Source organism: Microchirus variegatus (genome assembly GCF_963457635.1).
Source record: "Microchirus variegatus genome assembly, chromosome: 8".
NCBI lineage: Eukaryota > Metazoa > Chordata > Actinopteri > Pleuronectiformes > Soleidae > Microchirus > Microchirus variegatus.
In genome coordinates this window covers 28,781,377-28,798,162 of record NC_139809.1, presented here as the reverse complement: position 1 = coordinate 28,798,162, position 16,786 = coordinate 28,781,377, and the positions used below count along the sequence as shown (strand labels likewise).

The 16,786-nt window shown below is 42.2% G+C and overlaps 1 protein-coding gene across 1 annotated transcript in view; it reads left to right on the top strand.

The window, feature by feature from the left end:
* The window catches only part of itpr2 (inositol 1,4,5-trisphosphate receptor, type 2), a gene marked incomplete at its 5' end in the record, with an annotated part of 102,712 nt that overhangs the window by 53,548 nt on the left and 32,378 nt on the right, over positions 1-16,786 (top strand). The window contains 6 exons of the mRNA XM_083893470.1: positions 395-520; positions 670-798; positions 939-1,059; positions 1,248-1,429; positions 1,573-1,715; positions 2,761-2,869. Of these exons, the coding sequence (XP_083749596.1) occupies positions 395-520; positions 670-798; positions 939-1,059; positions 1,248-1,429; positions 1,573-1,715; positions 2,761-2,869 (810 nt within the window). The remainder of the gene's footprint in view (positions 1-394; positions 521-669; positions 799-938; positions 1,060-1,247; positions 1,430-1,572; positions 1,716-2,760; positions 2,870-16,786) is intronic.

Sequence of the window (16,786 nt, the reverse complement as noted above, 5' to 3'; positions counted from 1 at the left end):
TATCTGTCGTGTTCTTATGGATTCACCCCCCTCAGATGGTTATGTAATGGCGACATTCAGCTGATTTCAATCAGCATTTTAGAAATTAATGAAGGTTTTTGCCTAGGCTAGGTCATAATAAGAAGTTATCCTATATAATGTTTTTTTGTTTTTTCTCCTTTGATTTGTATCATGTTGTATGAAGTACTGGTCTTTTTCGATGATGTTTCCTTTTTCTTTTCCAAATTTCTCCTTGTGGGATAATAAAATGTGATGATGACTATGACACTCGCTCAACAGTTTTACTGGAAAATGATAACATAGCAAGTGATAACATAGCTTGAAATATAATAGGATTGTGTTCAAAATGTTCTACAATGTTTGGCTAATCGAGCGTCACTTCCTTCATGTTTAGGTGAAAACAGCTTATGTGAACTTTGTGAATCACTGCTACGTGGACACTGAGGTGGAAATGAAGGAGATCTACACCTCCAACCACATCTGGAAACTATTTGACAACTTCCTGGTGGACATGTCCAGTGTAAGTTTCTGTTAATAAGGTCTAAAATGTATGCCAGATGTTTTACTAATGACACAGTACATACACACGGCCTTGTTTGTAAGTTAAATCTTTTCACAAAATGCAAGTGTATTTAAAACTGATGTGATTTGTGGATGTTTGCTTTTAAGGTATGCAACACAACAACAGACCGTAACCATGCTGATCTGGCCCTGGAGAAGTACGTGACAGAGATAGTGATGGCCATTATCAAGAGTTTCTTCAGTTCACCTTTCTCTGTCAACCACTCCAACCTTCAGGTAATGTTTTCCTCCTGTGACCCTCAGGTTCACAGAGGGAGGCCCATTCATGGCACATCCAAACCTTGAATAAATGCATAAATGATTTTTGACACTTTTCGATGCACCTAAAAACACTCAATCTCCCTCTTTGTTTACAGACAAACCAGTCTATTTTCATCAAGCTGCTTCAGTCGTCTTTTAGGATCTATAACTGCATCTGGATCAACTCAGCTCAGAAAGCTAATATTGAGAGCTGTATCAAAACACTGGCTGATGTGGGTGAGTGTTGCTCTTAGATAGACAAAAAACATTTAATGACTTCAAGTAAAAACACTTTTGATTAAGCTTTTTTTTTGAAGCATTGTCCAATCAGTTTTTAGGTGTCTTGGCTCTGTTTTCCCTCTGAATATAAAAAATAAATAAATAAATAAAACGCTGTCATTTGCCTTTTTTATGGTCTTCCACAGCTAAAGCACGGGCCATAGCCATCCCAGTGGACCTGGACAGTCAAGTAAACACTTTGTCTCTCAAGGTCCACAGCAACATGGTGCAGCGGGCAGCCAAGGATTGGAGGATCTCTGCTCGTACACGACCACGCAAGGAGCCACTGGGCGGCCCCGATTACAAGAACATCATTGAGAAGCTGCAGGTGCATGGACTAAGATGCTGCAGCCATTCACAGCATGGCTACAATTTGTAGCATGAGTTTTTGAGCTTATTTCGTGGTTATGTCTCTGTTTTTTCTCCAGGTCATGACATTGATCCTCTTTGTGTGTGTGTGTGTGTGTACAGGGCGTCGTGTCCTGTCTGGAGGAGCAGTTCAGCCCAAAGGTTCAGGCAGAATTTTCTGTGCTGGTGGATGTTCTTTACAGCCCAGAGCTGTTGTTTCCAGAGGCTGCACGGTTACGCTGTGAGAGCGGAGCATTCATGTCCAAGTGAGTCACTGCTCAAAACCGTGTTAGCCAGGATGTAAATAATTCCCTACGTAAAAACCAATAGAGTGTATAAAGGCAGAAATACAATTTAAAAACATAAACACAGGCACATGTGGTACTAAAAGTCAGCTATATACAGTATGACGGGCAGAAACCGAGAGCCCGAAAAGTAATCACTACAATCTTAAATTCTAAAACAGACTGGGAGCCAGTGTGTGACAAAGCTAAAATGGTAGGGACATGATCATATTTCTTAGTTGTAGTTAAAACACTAGCAATTGAGTTTTGGTGTCTGTAGCTGATCCATTGCTTTTTAAAATCAGGCAAGTAAAGACTATTAAAGTGGATCAGCTGGGATGAAATACTATCACGTACAAATGCCTCTGTGTTGTTCAACTCAAACCAGATAAAATGATTCCAGTGAGTCGGCCTGACATGTTGCCACAGGGAGCCAGTAGATGGCAGAATCTGCAATGCCTTCAGTTTTTTGTTCAATTTAACTGAAGGAAGTTTTTTTTTTTTTCATGTGACAGAGTGAGACGCAGTTATTTAAAGAGTTGACTATTCTTAGGTCTGATGATGGCGCATCTCTAACAGTGTGTCATCAGCGTAAAAATGGATATTGGTATGGTAAAAATGGTGTCGGCTGACACGAGTTCTAAGAGAAGCGTTTGCAGGGAGAGAAAGAATGGTCCCAACACTGAACCTTGTGGCACACCATAGAGAAGAATAGCAGCGTTCTTACTACCAGAAATGGTATACTTATTCAATAAGTCAAGAGGTTTTGGAAAAAATATGGAAGTGAAGAAACTTAACAGAAACAAAATTGCAAATAATTAATGTTATCATGAAAAATACTTAGATTAAAAATGCACAATAGTTATATGTAATACTTGATCAAACCTCCAGGGGCACTGTAACGCTGTCTGACCTCCACAGAACAGGAGATTTCACCTGTAAATATTGGTTTGATTGTCACTTGTGAGCGACTGCATCAGCAGCATAACCATGGTCAATGACAGAGCACTTGTCGTCACTCCGCCAGGCTTATCAAACACACCAAGAAGCTTATGGAGAAAGAGGAAAAGCTGTGCATCAAGATCCTGCAGACACTCAGGGAGATGCTGGACAAGAAGGAATGTCTTCAGGAATCTGTGAGTACCCGACCCTGCTCGGGATTCTACAATTCACCGATCACATTGCTGTGGATGTATTTCCTGTCCTCGTGTGCCAGCAGCAGTGCTGTGCACCGATCAGCAGTGCAGTGCAGTCCTTGTTTTCTCCCTGGTCTGTCGGCCCAGAGCCCAGACTCCCCTTCATCAGTATGCTGTGGGCCTTCCTCTCTTACATAAGGCAGGGAGGCACTTGAGGACACACTCACACTGAGATAGAGAATCGGAGGGAGAAGGAAGGAAGGGAAGAAAGAGAGTGTGTGTGTGTGTGTGGAGGGGTATGCACTGAACAAACAAATCAATACTGCAGCGTGTTGGGGTGTTGGGGGGGGGGGGGGGGGGGACTGTCTCCTGCTGCACCCCCCCCCCCCCCCCACCTCTCAGCCAGAGAGTTGGAAGTGAATGACAAGAGTTTGTAGAGGAGACTGAAGGTGGTGGTTGTTTGTGTGTGTGTAGGTCGGTGTGCAGTAGAGGAGGAGTGGGCGGTAACGGACAAAGAATAACACACACAAAAAAAAAAAAGTTGGGTTTGCATTGTAATCACTTTTGGAGATGCAGGGGATTTCACTGAACTCAAGAATTCAGTCGGTGTTCATCAGAAAATCACAGAGCTCCTTTTGTTCCATTTAAAGGTCCAGTCCGCAACATTTGGGAGGGTTTACTGGCAGAAAGTAAATGCGTATATATTAGTGTATATAACTACTATGAAATAAAAATCGTTTCATTTTCGTAGCCTTAGAATATGGCTTTTATTTATGACTATGGCAAGGGTCTTTATGGAGGCCATTTTGGGAAAGGGCGGGGTGAGAGGTAGAGCTGAAATGATGAATCGATGAATCGTTTATTAATCGATTACTAAATTAATCGCCGACTATTTTGATAATCGATTAATCGGTTTGAAGCTTTTTTCATGATTAAAACAAGATTTCTGATTGTTTCAGCTTCTTAAATGTGAATGTTTTCTCAGTCTTTGCTCCACATAAACAAAGAAATCATTAAAACTGAATCATTTTGGTTTGTGGACATAACAAGACGTTCAAGATCATCGTAATTTCCAGTTTTGAGAAACACTGATCAATGTTTTTTTTTAACATTTTCTGCCATTTTATGGACCAAGCGATTCATCGATTAATCGAGAAAAATAATCGACAGCTTAATCGATTACAAAAATAATCGTTAGTTGCAGCTCTAGTGAGAGGAGGGTTCTGAAGATGCCAGGAATGCACATTCCCACTAGTAAAAAACAAACAAACATGAACTCTGCTGTTAAACCCTCTTATGACCATCATGATAATCAGGCCACCTGGATTTATTATGATTTTATGACTCTAGAATTGTCAAAAAAATGTTCAATGAGTCAGCTGCTTCTGACCCTTTTTCAAAGATAACTTTCTCGTTCTATACCGAGCAGTTATTTAACCGCTTTACGGTACTGAGAAGCTGACGTCACAAACGTGGTTGTTCCACGGAAGTCCTGAGGGCTACCGTAATGACAAGTATATGGGCACAAAGCTCTATTTATTCTGCTTTTCTTTCTTTTCTATCTTCTACCGCTTCATCCTCCACATGAGGATCATGGAGGTGCTGTGGCCAATCCCAGCTGACACTGAATGATGGGGTCACATCCTGGACAGATCGCCAGTCCATAGTTTTTTTCATTTCCTACATATCACAAACTGTCTAGGGATTACGGTAATGAGAAGTACGCATGCGAAAGGATTGGCAATAGAAGGGTTAAACGTATTTTCTCTAGGGAAATGTTTCGTAGGGATGCGAATTCTGATTCACTTTCAGCACGACACTGAGATTCATCTTCAGCTGTGAGCTTAGCCGTTCGCCATGAATGTTTTAGGGAACCTCACTTTCTACACCTTGGGATTGCGCTCAATATTTGTGTCTTGAATTTCATTGTTGAGTATAAACAATGGACCTAAGTAAAATACACAGAACAGTACAATGCAACTTTATTCGTAAAGCACTTTAAAACAACGACACCGGACCAAAGTGCCGTACAGAATAATAAATAACAGATAGAATAACTAAAAGGCATACAAGCTCACACGAGGCAATAAAATACACCCCAAAAAAACAACTCAAATAAATTAAAATACATAAAACATTGGTTAAAGTAACAGCCATACAATAAACCACCATGAAAACTTATAAAATAACAGTCCTTTTTGAGCTTGTGTGAAGTCTCTCACACACTCAGGAGCAGCTGATCAGCTGACCTGAGTTACAGTATAGGTGTGTGAGGGTGTAGCAGCTCAGAGAGGTCGTACCGGGGCAAGGCCATTAAGGGATTAGAAATCAAATACAAAAATGTTCAAATTAATCCTTAAGAGTATGGGCAGCCAGTGGAGTGAAGCTAAAATGATGGGAGAAATGTGCTCAAATACGAGAAAAAACAACTCTGTCATTGTGTGGTTGTTTTTCTTCTAGTGTGTGACGTCACATTTCAGATGTACAGATGATGCCGGGATGAAAAAACAGAGGTTGGCAACACACCAACCACTGGCAATTGGACTTACCCACTAATTTAAAGGGACACTGTGTAGTATTTATGGGTTTATATTACCCAAAATCCACTTTTTTATACATATTATGTGCTCCTGCATTGTCTAGTTGCTGTATAATAGTTGTTGTTTCATTTTCGTAGTGTTTCAAAAAGTCATGTAAAATAACATGGTCGCGGGCCGCGGTTGCATTGCCGCTGTTAGCAGTGAGACGCCAGGTTTCTACCGGAGCCTGTAAGGACAAACGCGAGAGAACAAATCAAGCGTCTCTTTACTTGTAGCGGAAGTCCCGCCTCCACTCTCTCCGCTTCGTCTGCTACGGCCGCGGTAGCTCGCCCATCCCTCGCCTCACGAACCTCATCTGCTGACACGGAGAAAGACGACGAGGACGACATTTGACCGGCTGAGGATACCGTAGCGCTCAGGGAAGGGAGGGGGTGAGCAGAGGAGCAGTTCTTTGTTGTAAATTTCAGCCTCTCCTCTAGATGGCACTATAAACTATAAATTACTTCCCCTTTAAGAGTATGGGCAGCCAGTGGAGTGAAGCTAAAATGATGGGGGAAATGTGCTCAAATACGAGTGCCGGTTAAAAGACGTGCAGCGTGTTTTTTTTTACCATCAGAAGACGAGCGACGGAATAGTAACAACTCTGTTATTGTGTGGTTGTTTTTCTGTATTTTATGTACAGATGATGCCGGGATGAAAAAACAGTGGTTGGCAACACACCAACCACTGGCAATTGGACTTACCCACTAATTTTAGTGAAATGGAGGCTTAATTCTTGAAACAAAGTGTGACGTGTGCGTGTCACTGTCTCTATTTCAGTCAGTCAGTGGTTCTGTGTACGTGCCTTTACTGCCTTTCTCCGTGCAACTGCATTAGTGAACCTGCCAAGACATCTTTCTCAATATAGTAGTCAGTAGCCGGTGTCGGTTACAGCAACTTGAGGAGTTTTGTTTTCCCTACTTGCCAGTCAGCCAAGTTGTTTGTTTTTTTTCAAAAGGCAAAAAATTCAACTGAAGAGCAGAGGAATTCAAAAACAGTCACTTTTCTAAGAAAACAGCTCAGCACTTTCTCGAAGCCAGACAGTGATCTATAACGTTATGTGAGATGTCAGCTTGTGTAGGTGTGTGTGAGTGAGTGAGTGAGTGTGCTCACACATGCATCTGTAGCTTCTCTTTGTCAGTTTCCCCCGTTGCCCTGAGCGTGGTGCTGCAGCCTCACTGCACAGGAGATGGAGAGAAAACGGCTGATGGAAATAATGAGAGAGGGAGAGGCTGACAGACAAAAACAGAAGGAGAGAGAGAGAGGGAGAGAGTGACAGCACATAGGCGGCAGAGGTTGGTGGCTCCCCTGGGGTGCAATAGGTGGGTGGAGGAGAGTGAGAGAAAGCAATGGTGGTAGAGTGATATTGAGGGAGGGGGGGAGTGAGGGAGCCATGTGAGGAGCCATGTGAGTGGAAGGAAAAAAAAAAAGAAAAGCGGGCAGCGGCTGCAGGGTGAGGGATTGGAGAAAAGCGGAGTCTGCTCAGTCCATGAGGAGACAGGGCAGGGGGTGCGCTTACGTAACAGCCTGCAGTGGCTGAGCCAGCGTCACGTGTACCATCACGTTCTCCCTCCCTCCCTCCCTCCCTCCTTACTCTCACTCTTCTGTCCACTGCCTCTCTTCCTTTTTTGCCCCCTCCGTGCTTTGTCTCCGTCTATCACATTCTGTCTGCCTGCCTGGATTATTTTCTCTCTCCTCTCTCGTCTCACAGAGGCACTGCTGTTTTGTTTGTTTGGGTCAAACTCAGGTTGCCGGTCAGGAGACTCTTATTTTTCTGCCTAACTTGTTGTGACTGTCAGGTAGCGGAAACATTTAAAGGCACAGTGTGTACGATTTAGCAACTTTCGCAGGTGAAGTTGCAGGCGGAATATTTGTCACCTCATACTTTCACAATTTCAAAAACTCAAAAGGTGATAAGTTTGTCCGTTTAAAAACACGGTGGTCCAACATGGCAGCCTCACGAGAGCAGACCCCCCCTGATGTAAATATAAAGGTCTCATTCTATGCTAATGAAAACAACAATTCAAAAAACATTATACACTCAACCTTTAATAATGTTTCTGATCATCTTACCATCACAATGTCTTGGATGAGTTGAGTCTTTTGGGGAAAAAGATGTGAAATTTATTTTAATGCTGTGACGTTTTCAACACATGGTATTCAAATATTACATTTGCAGAAAGTTCCTTTATGTACTTTTGTTTTGGATTTAATCATTTAATGGAATTCATATTTGAAGAATGAAAAACCGATTTCATGTGAAAATGCTTTCTACTGTGGATCACCAACATACAGTCCTAGCGATTTATTTCGTTTTTTAGTGCCACTTTTCCAGTCATTCCAGGAACTCACAATCTTCATTTTCCCTTTAATACATTCACAAAAAATATGTATTTGTCAACATGGTTTTCTAACATTACATCATTTTGTAATATTTTATGCCATATTTAATGTTTTTAATTTTAATTTGAGATGAGCTTTTAAATGTTAATGTTTTTTGTAACTTTACAAACATTAGTTCATCTGTTTCCTTATGTAAATGAACCAAATGAGATTAAGGACAGTCTTAAATAACTATAATATAATAATAACTATATTAAAGCATACGTTTACATTTATCCCAATGATATTGTGAATCGCAATGTATAATCATGACACATTGAAGTCCCATAACCCACAATTTCAACAGTCACCAGCTATTCGTGTGTTCATTCTGTGATCACATGTCATACCTGTGTATGTACTGTCATGCCTGTGTACATGAAAGCTGAAAAGCCACTTATGTAATACCAAACACTCTTTCACACTCTCCCTCCTCCCCCTCTTTCACACTCGCCCCTGTCATTCACACAGTCTGTCTCTCTCTCTCTCTCTCTGTCCATCACCCTCTTCTCGCCCCTTCCTGCCTGTCATTCTTGCCATGTTTCACACCACCTGCCCAAAGCAAAGCAGATTTACAGATTACCGCCCTCTCGTCGGTAAGTGCATCACATGCACACATGTAAATGCAACATGTCAGACTCCCCCGCGTGAGCTCGTCATGCAGGCTTTTCCCCTGACTCCCTGTCTGCTGATGGGAACAGTGAGACATGGCTCAGGTGCGTTGACAGGTTGCGGGGGTCAGGCAGAGATCACCACTGACTGTGGTTTGACTGTTGGCTGGGTTCATGCTGAAAATGTATTAGTCATCTCCGTTTTTTACTACATGAGGTTATCTTTCCTCGCTCTTGCTTTCATTTCTCCTGATCTATCTGTCAGGTGTCTGTTGGCTGAGTGTTGTTTTGGTTTCCATAGCGATGGGGGAATAGCACATGTTGTTTACGTCTCTGCTCGTGCCCTGACTGGGCCTCTGTACCTAGTGTTAAAATGCCCTTAGACCAAAAGCATCACTGCTCCGTGTCTAGCGCTGCGGAAAGAAAGAGGGATGTTGAGGAAAAAGAACCATGTCACAAATTAATGGCCACTATAAATGAGATTGATTGTCACTGACTGTGAAAAAGTGTTTGGACACAGCCCACAGCATGTCATTTGAATGTGGCCGGCTGCATGTGAGTTTGTTCACCAGCGCTAAGGAGGCACATGATGAGATGGGATGAATTGCATCTTGTTTGCATGGATTGCTTCGAGCATTTAGTTTTGCTAATGCATAAAATAGTCAAAACAGAATTCCATAAAATAATATGAGAGGAAATCAACCATTAATTGTTGAATTTCATATAATTTGACACTTTTTGTAGTGTTTGTAGTCAGAAAACATCTTGCTAAGTGCCTGTCTCTTTGTATCATGACATAACCTGGATGAACCTACACTCTTAGAAATAAAAGCGCTAAGTAGAACCATATAAGGTTCTTCGGCTTGTCCTCATAGGAGAACCGTTTTTGGTTCCAGGTATAACCTTTTTTATAAAGGTTCCACCTGGAACCCAGAGTGTTACCAAGAACCCTTTTAAAACCCTTTATTCAGGAAAGGGGTTTTTAAAGGGTTCTCTGGATTAAAATGGTTCTTACTGGAACCATTAGTGTTAACAAAGGTTGCAGGTAGAACCGTGTAGAAGAACACTTTTGGAACCCTTATTTCTAAGAGTGTAGGTGAGTCTGCCAGCAATTTGATGTTGCTCTGCAGACTTACCTGGCAAGGACGACATTTTGGCCAACTACAGAATTAGAGCTGAACAATTAATCGAAATCGCAATACAGCTTTGTGCAATTTTCAAACGGAGGCGCGGTATTTGTTTGAGCCAAAATGTGTGTCAAAATATAATTTTAGATTCCCTATTGTCCTGATCTATTCACATCTTACTCTACAGACTGAAGAGAACATCTTTGTTTCTTACAAAATGAATGAAAATGTGATTCTGATATCATATTGCAATCGCAATTCCTGTCAAAATAATCGCAATTTGTTCAGCCAACTTCTCCTAAAAAAGGGAATTTTTTTTCCTGGTCTTACTAGATTATGATATAGAAGCGGAGTCTAGCATCGTTTCTATACATTGGCTTTCTCCACAGCACTCTCCCATGCATAAAGTTGTTAAACGCCATTACTAGATAGTCATCATCGCTCCTCGAAAACTACAACAAGCACATTCGTTGACCTGTTTTTCGCAGCTCTGCATACGTCACACGTCAGGATCATTGGTCTGTATGGTCCCTAGGTCTATTCAATCTTAATCCACTTCAAGGTCCCATATTATACCCTATTTCTCCAAGTTAAACTAAGTTCCCTGGTGTCCTAATGAACATGTCTGTGACGTGCTTTGGTCAAAAAACCATAGGGATGAAGCACCACAGCAGTTTAATCACCCTGCAAAACGCTCTGTTTAGTATTATCTCTTTAGATCCACCTTAAAAAAAAAAAGTAAAACGAAACTCAAGGTACAGGAAATGACATCAGCCACAGAGGCTACTGGGAGCTAACAGCAGTAATCATTTGGAAAAGTGATCATTAGCAGGCTCTAGCAGGCACATCGGCGTCATATACAACATGTATCCACTGGACAGATAAATCCTCTGAGGCTGGAAGTTTGTGTAGCACTCTGTGCTGCACTGTAGAGCCAAGAATAGAACTTTTTCGCGGATTTCCGGTTTTTGGACACGGTTGCCCTCACCAGCACTCTTGCGTGTGTTTTACGGACAAAGCGGAGCTCTGCGAGACAACAATTCCAGGAATTTAATACCTTGTGACATCCCAATGAGCGCGGAAGTCAACATCACGTGTTTTATCTCCTGTACTTAGACTGAGGAGGACCACAAAAACATGAGTGAGTCATCTTTTTTCACACTTTGGCGACTGGTAGGGCCTCCAGAGTCCCAAAAAATAAGTATTAAAATGATTAAAAAAGTTGATTTTGCATAATATGGGACCTTTCATATTCGTACTGATTGAGATGCTGTCTTGGCATTGGCCAGGCTAGTCATCGCACTTTGCTTTGCCACATTCAAATGTGTTAGTGTTGCTTTAGCACAGCAGTGTCTGTCATGACTAACGATGTAGCAATGATTGCTAATGATTCTAAAGTGACAGTCACTCTGTCCACCGTTCTTGGGTGCATGTCTTCTGACAAACAGCCTTGTCTGAGTAGCTTTTGAGCATGTGATTTGATGGCTGCAGCCTACATAGTATGATTTGCATATAATGTGATCTGACTGGACCAAGCTTGTTGTCTCAAAATTAGATGCATACAATGCAAACGAAGCAAAGGAATGGATCCACATTGCAGTTGCGGCAATGCTTGAAGCCGCTCTGTTGAACTTCAGGGAGAAGCTTTTCAATTAGTGCTTCTATCGCGTGTGTGTATGTCTGCTGTAATAAAATTAGGTACTGAATTCAACAGCTCACATTAACAAAACCTGTTGAATTATTGTGTCAGAATGGCAACATTTTGACCTGACAATTTGCCAAATAAAAGGTGAGGGATCTACAACATGATTACAGTTTACAGAGGAACAAAGTGTCCATATTTGATGACAATCTATCCAATGGTGTTTTAGACATTTCATCCAAAATAACATAAATTGTGATGTGCACGAAAGGAAAGATCAAGGGATCCGTACGCTCTTAGGATAAACGATGTGGGATCCATGAACGTATGTCAATGATGGATTATTTTAAAAGATTGGTGACAACTGTGACCTGATGAAAAGTCAGGAGATTGATCAAGTTAAGTGGATTCATTCCTTGAGGGCAAAGAATGGCCATCAGTCTATCAAGCAGTTGTTGCGTTACTTCAGTAACTTAAAAAAAACTTTTTTATTGAAAGGTCTTTCTCTTATTCTAACAGTCTTAGAAACATGCAGTGGGAGAAACCTGGAATGTTTCCTGGTGGCCTGAGAAACAAGTCTCTGCTAATTCCTTTTCTCACATGTGAGCATAATTTGTTTTGCTGCTGTGGTTGCTTGTTGAGTTAAAACGTATATTTTATGTGCTGTGGAATCGCAGCTTGAAAACAGCATAAATGGCAGCACATGATACGTGCGTCTGCACATGTTTCTCATGCTGAGTTCTGTCAGATGCTTGCACCACTGTAATTTTTTGGCCCTGGGTACAAGGCTGCCATTAACCGCTTCTTCACGGTGGTGTGACAAACACCAGCATATCCTCAACACAACAAACAAATCTGATGAGATGATGTTTGACCCCAAGTCTTATGGTGATCATTCACCAGTGGCCATTCATAAGTAGACCATAGGATGTTGATTCCTGCTGGTACTCACAGTACGTATATCTAGTGTGAAGGAGGTCCTCTAGGGAAGTCATCTGTACCAAGGTGAGGCTGCACCTCCTGTCGAAGCTCTGAACCTTTTGATATTGCCCAGGAGTTACACCTCCTCCTCTAGTCTGCTGTAGTGGTAAGGCCCCTCCACTACTGGATCTCTGCATAGTTTGGTAAACTGTCAGTTCAGTCAAGAGCCCAGATTATCAAATGATGAATGATGAATGATGAATCAGCACCACAGTCTTCAATAAACTCTCCAACATTCTCCAAGGACATCTCATACTCTACCTATGCCCTTCACAGAGAGGTTCAGACAGGGTCAGACAGATGGTACGCAATACTGTGGTGCTGTGGACTGATGAAACTAAAATAGAGTTATTTGGGCAAAACAAGGGGCGTTATGCATGGTGGAAAAAGAACACAGCATTCCAAGAAAAACACTTACTACCTACAGTAAAATTTGGTATCATTTCCATCATGCTGTGGGGCTGTGGGGCCAGTGCAGGGACTGGGGAACGACCCTAAACACTGCTCAAAATCTACTAAGGCGTTCATGCAGAGGAGGCGTAACACTTTTCATCACTTCTTAGCTACATAGGAGCTAATATGCTAATATGCTAAGCTAATATGACGGTATAGGTTTTGTGATTTTTGTGATTTCTTTTCTGGTGAGAAAACTTTGCATTCACTGAAAAGTATTACATTTCAGAAGCTTTTCCATTTTCCTTCCTTTTTTCAAACGTAATATTTCCTGAGAGACCACTGGACTCAGCCATAGCATAACATGTTTTACACTGTATACAGGGTATCCGCGGGGTCTTAAAAAGTCTTAAATCCAATCATTTGAATTTAAGGCCTTAAAATGTCTTAAATTCTCCTAAAATCTCATTAAAAGTACAATTTTGAAAGGTCTTAAAAATCCATTAACGTTACTTTGTTTTTAAAACATGCAAAAACTTCAGTCTCGCTTTGAAATGTTTCTATTTTTGAGGATGCGATAACAACAATAACTACAACACGGAACTAAAGTAGGCCACCTGTGCTGCCCGGTGAGAATTTATCGAGCGCCACTAGCTAGTGTGCTGTGCACGTGCGCCACGGTGTGTTACAGCTTAGCATAGCAGAGAAAACGTATCAGCAGCAGAGAGAATTTTGTGAATTGCAAGTCCAACGATTTGTGGCTCCAGTCGTTTGTACTTTTTTGCCGGGATGGATTTGAAATGGGTCTTAAACTAAGAAAAAAGTCTTAAAAAAGTCTTAAATTTGACTTGTTGAAACCTGCAGAGACCCTGTGTATATGATACGTAATGCTCAGAAATAAAGTGTTCAACAAAGTGTGTTGACTGAAGTTTCTGCCGTGGTCTACATGCTGCCTCCTGCTGCAGTAATGATACCCGGCTCTCACATGGCGTGCGGAGAAACTTGACTCGTGTCATAGTGCACTTGATCGGTGTTTTCACATTTATTTGCTAAAGATGTCCTCTCATATTTCTGACGTGGGAGAAAAATAACACAGAAGAAAATATCAGCCCTACAGATTTGAACTTTGTTTGGGTAACACAGCGCTCCATTCCTCTGTGGCTCCAGTCTCTGCTTTAGCTGACCTTGTCTGACCTGAGCGGCTCAAACGCTCCGTCCCCCCCAACCCCTCCCCCCCCACCCCCCTGCCTGTTTCTGGCACTGTCGTTCTTGGTTCACAGCTGGTGCTGCCCTTCGCTGCCTGTGTGAGTTTTCAGACCACCTAAAGGAGCACAGGGCAGGCTGTGTCTTTGTCTTTTTTCTCTTTGCAGCCCTCCAGACTTGGCAAAATCTGCAGACAGCACAACTCCAAAGGGGGTGTGGAAAAGGGGAGGGGAGGGGGAGAGGAGCAGAGTAGAGGGGGGGAGGGTTGGGGGGGGAGGAGTGTAGTGCGATGGTACTGGAGGTGAGGATTGGCAGCTCGTCTCCAGCTTGGACACCAGAGCCGCAGTGTGGCGTGCCGGGGCACATTTTAAAATCACCGCGACGCTCTGCTACTTGCAATGTTTTGTTTTGTTTCTTTCCTCCTTCTCTCCTCACTTCCCCTCAGCAGTCACCTCCTTCCTTCTCCACCCTCTCTTACTTATGTCAGTTACTCAACCTCTGTTGTTTCCATCGCTCTGTCTTTTTGTCGTGGCTCTTACATCACCTGATGGGAGTTTTTCCTGTCAATGCAGCAGCAAGTCTATGAGTCAGGCTCAGATGACTCTCCTCTCCTCTCCTCTCCTCTCCTCTCCTCTCCTCTCCTCTCCTCTCCTCTCCTCTCCTCTCCTCTCCTCTCCTCTCCTCTCCTCTCCTCTCCTCTCCTCTCCTCTCCTCTCCTCTCCATCTCCTCTCCATCTCCTCTCACCAGCCGACTGCAGCGGGGCGAGCAAAGGCAAAAAAAACCTGTCACCCACACCCTCTTTCAACTTCCCCCACCAGAGTGTTTCTTTTGTTTGTGTGTGTGTTTGAGAATAGTGCACAACCGACGCCGTCCTTTGTCTCAAGAAGGGGAAACAATGAGTTTAAACACGATTCAATAATCGCTAAGCGAACGCACTGCCTTACAGGGTGAGGTGCTGAGTTTGTATTTGCACTTGGTGTGAGTGTGTGCATGTGTGTGAAAATGAGATTGGCTCAGTAGATCCTCACCTTCAGTTCAAGAACTGAGCGTGTGTGTGTGTGTGTGTGTTTGGGAGACAGCTCAGCCAGACAGTGCAGGCAGACGAGCGTCTCTGCTGACTGCAGATGAGATGGAGTGTTTACTGACACAGGAAGCATCGGCTACACGTGCTTCGCTACATCTCTGCTCGTCGCTGTGCTTTCGTTCGAGGCTCCTCTGCTGAACTTTGTCTCGATCGGGCCGGCATTGTAAAAGGCACACAGGTCCCTAATTTATCAGATCTCTGGCTGTCAAATAAATCACGGCCTGTTTTGAAGCGTGCAGTTTTGGATCGTTGTTATAAATAAATAAATAAACCATCGAGTGAGCGGATCATCTATGAAACCTCAGTTTCTGTGTCTACCACACAGTTTCATGACGTTCGCAATGCACCAGACATGCACTGCAAGCAGGAACTACTTTAAACAACACCTACAAAAACTGATACACCAATGAGTCATATTCAGCTGAATACCTATTAGCACTTCACATCAGCTTTAATAGTAGCGTGACGTTCACAATTCTCACTCACACTTAGGGCCAATTCCAATTCCTATCTTCTCAATCTTAACCCTCAAGCTCAACCCTTAATCTTAACTGGCCCTCAAAACCAAGTGTCGAGGGTTATTTTGTCACTTAGAAATGGGACACCCCTTAAATGCAGATACGTCTTCAGACTGTAGGGGGCAGAATAACGCGAAAGCTGCGTCCAGTCTGTCAACTCCAAAAAAGAAGAAGGCTATTGACAAAAGATCGTAAAATAAAAATAAATGTTACGTAACAATGACGTTAGTAATCCATAATATGGGCCTAAACTAAGATAATACAATGGTTTTCATCATTTTTATATCTCTATTAACAAAGAAAATACTTCATTTGTATCGCACTCGCTTCGCTGCTTTCGAGGTAGCCCTTGCTCCCAAGGGTGGTCTCGGAAAATCTCAATATTGAGGGCGATGCAGCCCTTAAACTTGCCCCTCAACTTAATTTTTCTGAGAATCGGGACAGCACTTGCACTAGAGGGAGCGCGCACATTTTTGAGATTGAGGGTTAAGCAAGGAATTGGAATTCACCCTTATTCTTCAACAATACCGATATCTCAACCTTGAGTATCTAGCAATATTAATTTCAGCCTGATACATTCATTCATTCATTTTCTATGGCTTTATCATCCATACGGAGCCAATTCCTAGGGAACCTGGAGAAAACCCACGTGCACACAAGGAAAACATGCAAACTCCACACAGGAAGGCGTTCTTGCTGTGAGGCAACAATGCTAGCCACTGCATGACAATGTGACCTTCAGCCCGATACAGTCACACGATGGCGATGGTGCACATCTCTTTTTTTATAGCCTTTGGTCAGAGAAGCAATCACATGATATTTACTGGATTCCTTTTTTTTTTGTTTTTAGTCTTTTTATTGATATTTATAGAAAGAAAGATAGTGTACAAAGTACATCAATTCAGAAGCATGGGTGAACAGTGCAAGTACAAACATCATAAAAGGTTGGGGGAAGTATCTCCTTGCACTTAAAGAGAAACAATCGCCGAGCTGTGAGAGACGCAAAAGCTCGATCCAGTGATTTTGACCAGTGTCAGACCGATGCTGGTTATCAGATTAAACGTTCAAACCTTTTGACAATATACAGTATGTCAGGCATAGGAAGTTAGCATTACAACATGAAAGAGTTTATTTATTTTGATCATAAACCTCATTATCTGATTATTCATTAACAGACTTTGTCAATACAAATTGGGGTGTAAGTGTTGTTTTTAGATTGTTTTTCATTTTTGCGGGGACTGTTAAGTACCGATTAAAATTCTAAATAAAACTTTTAACACTGGTTTGCACCAACAGTCTAAAGATAATAGGTGAAAGTGAGTCAATGTAACACCAAAACTTGAGGTGTGTAGTACATTTCCATGGAAACCACAGGTTTATTTCTTTATTTATTATT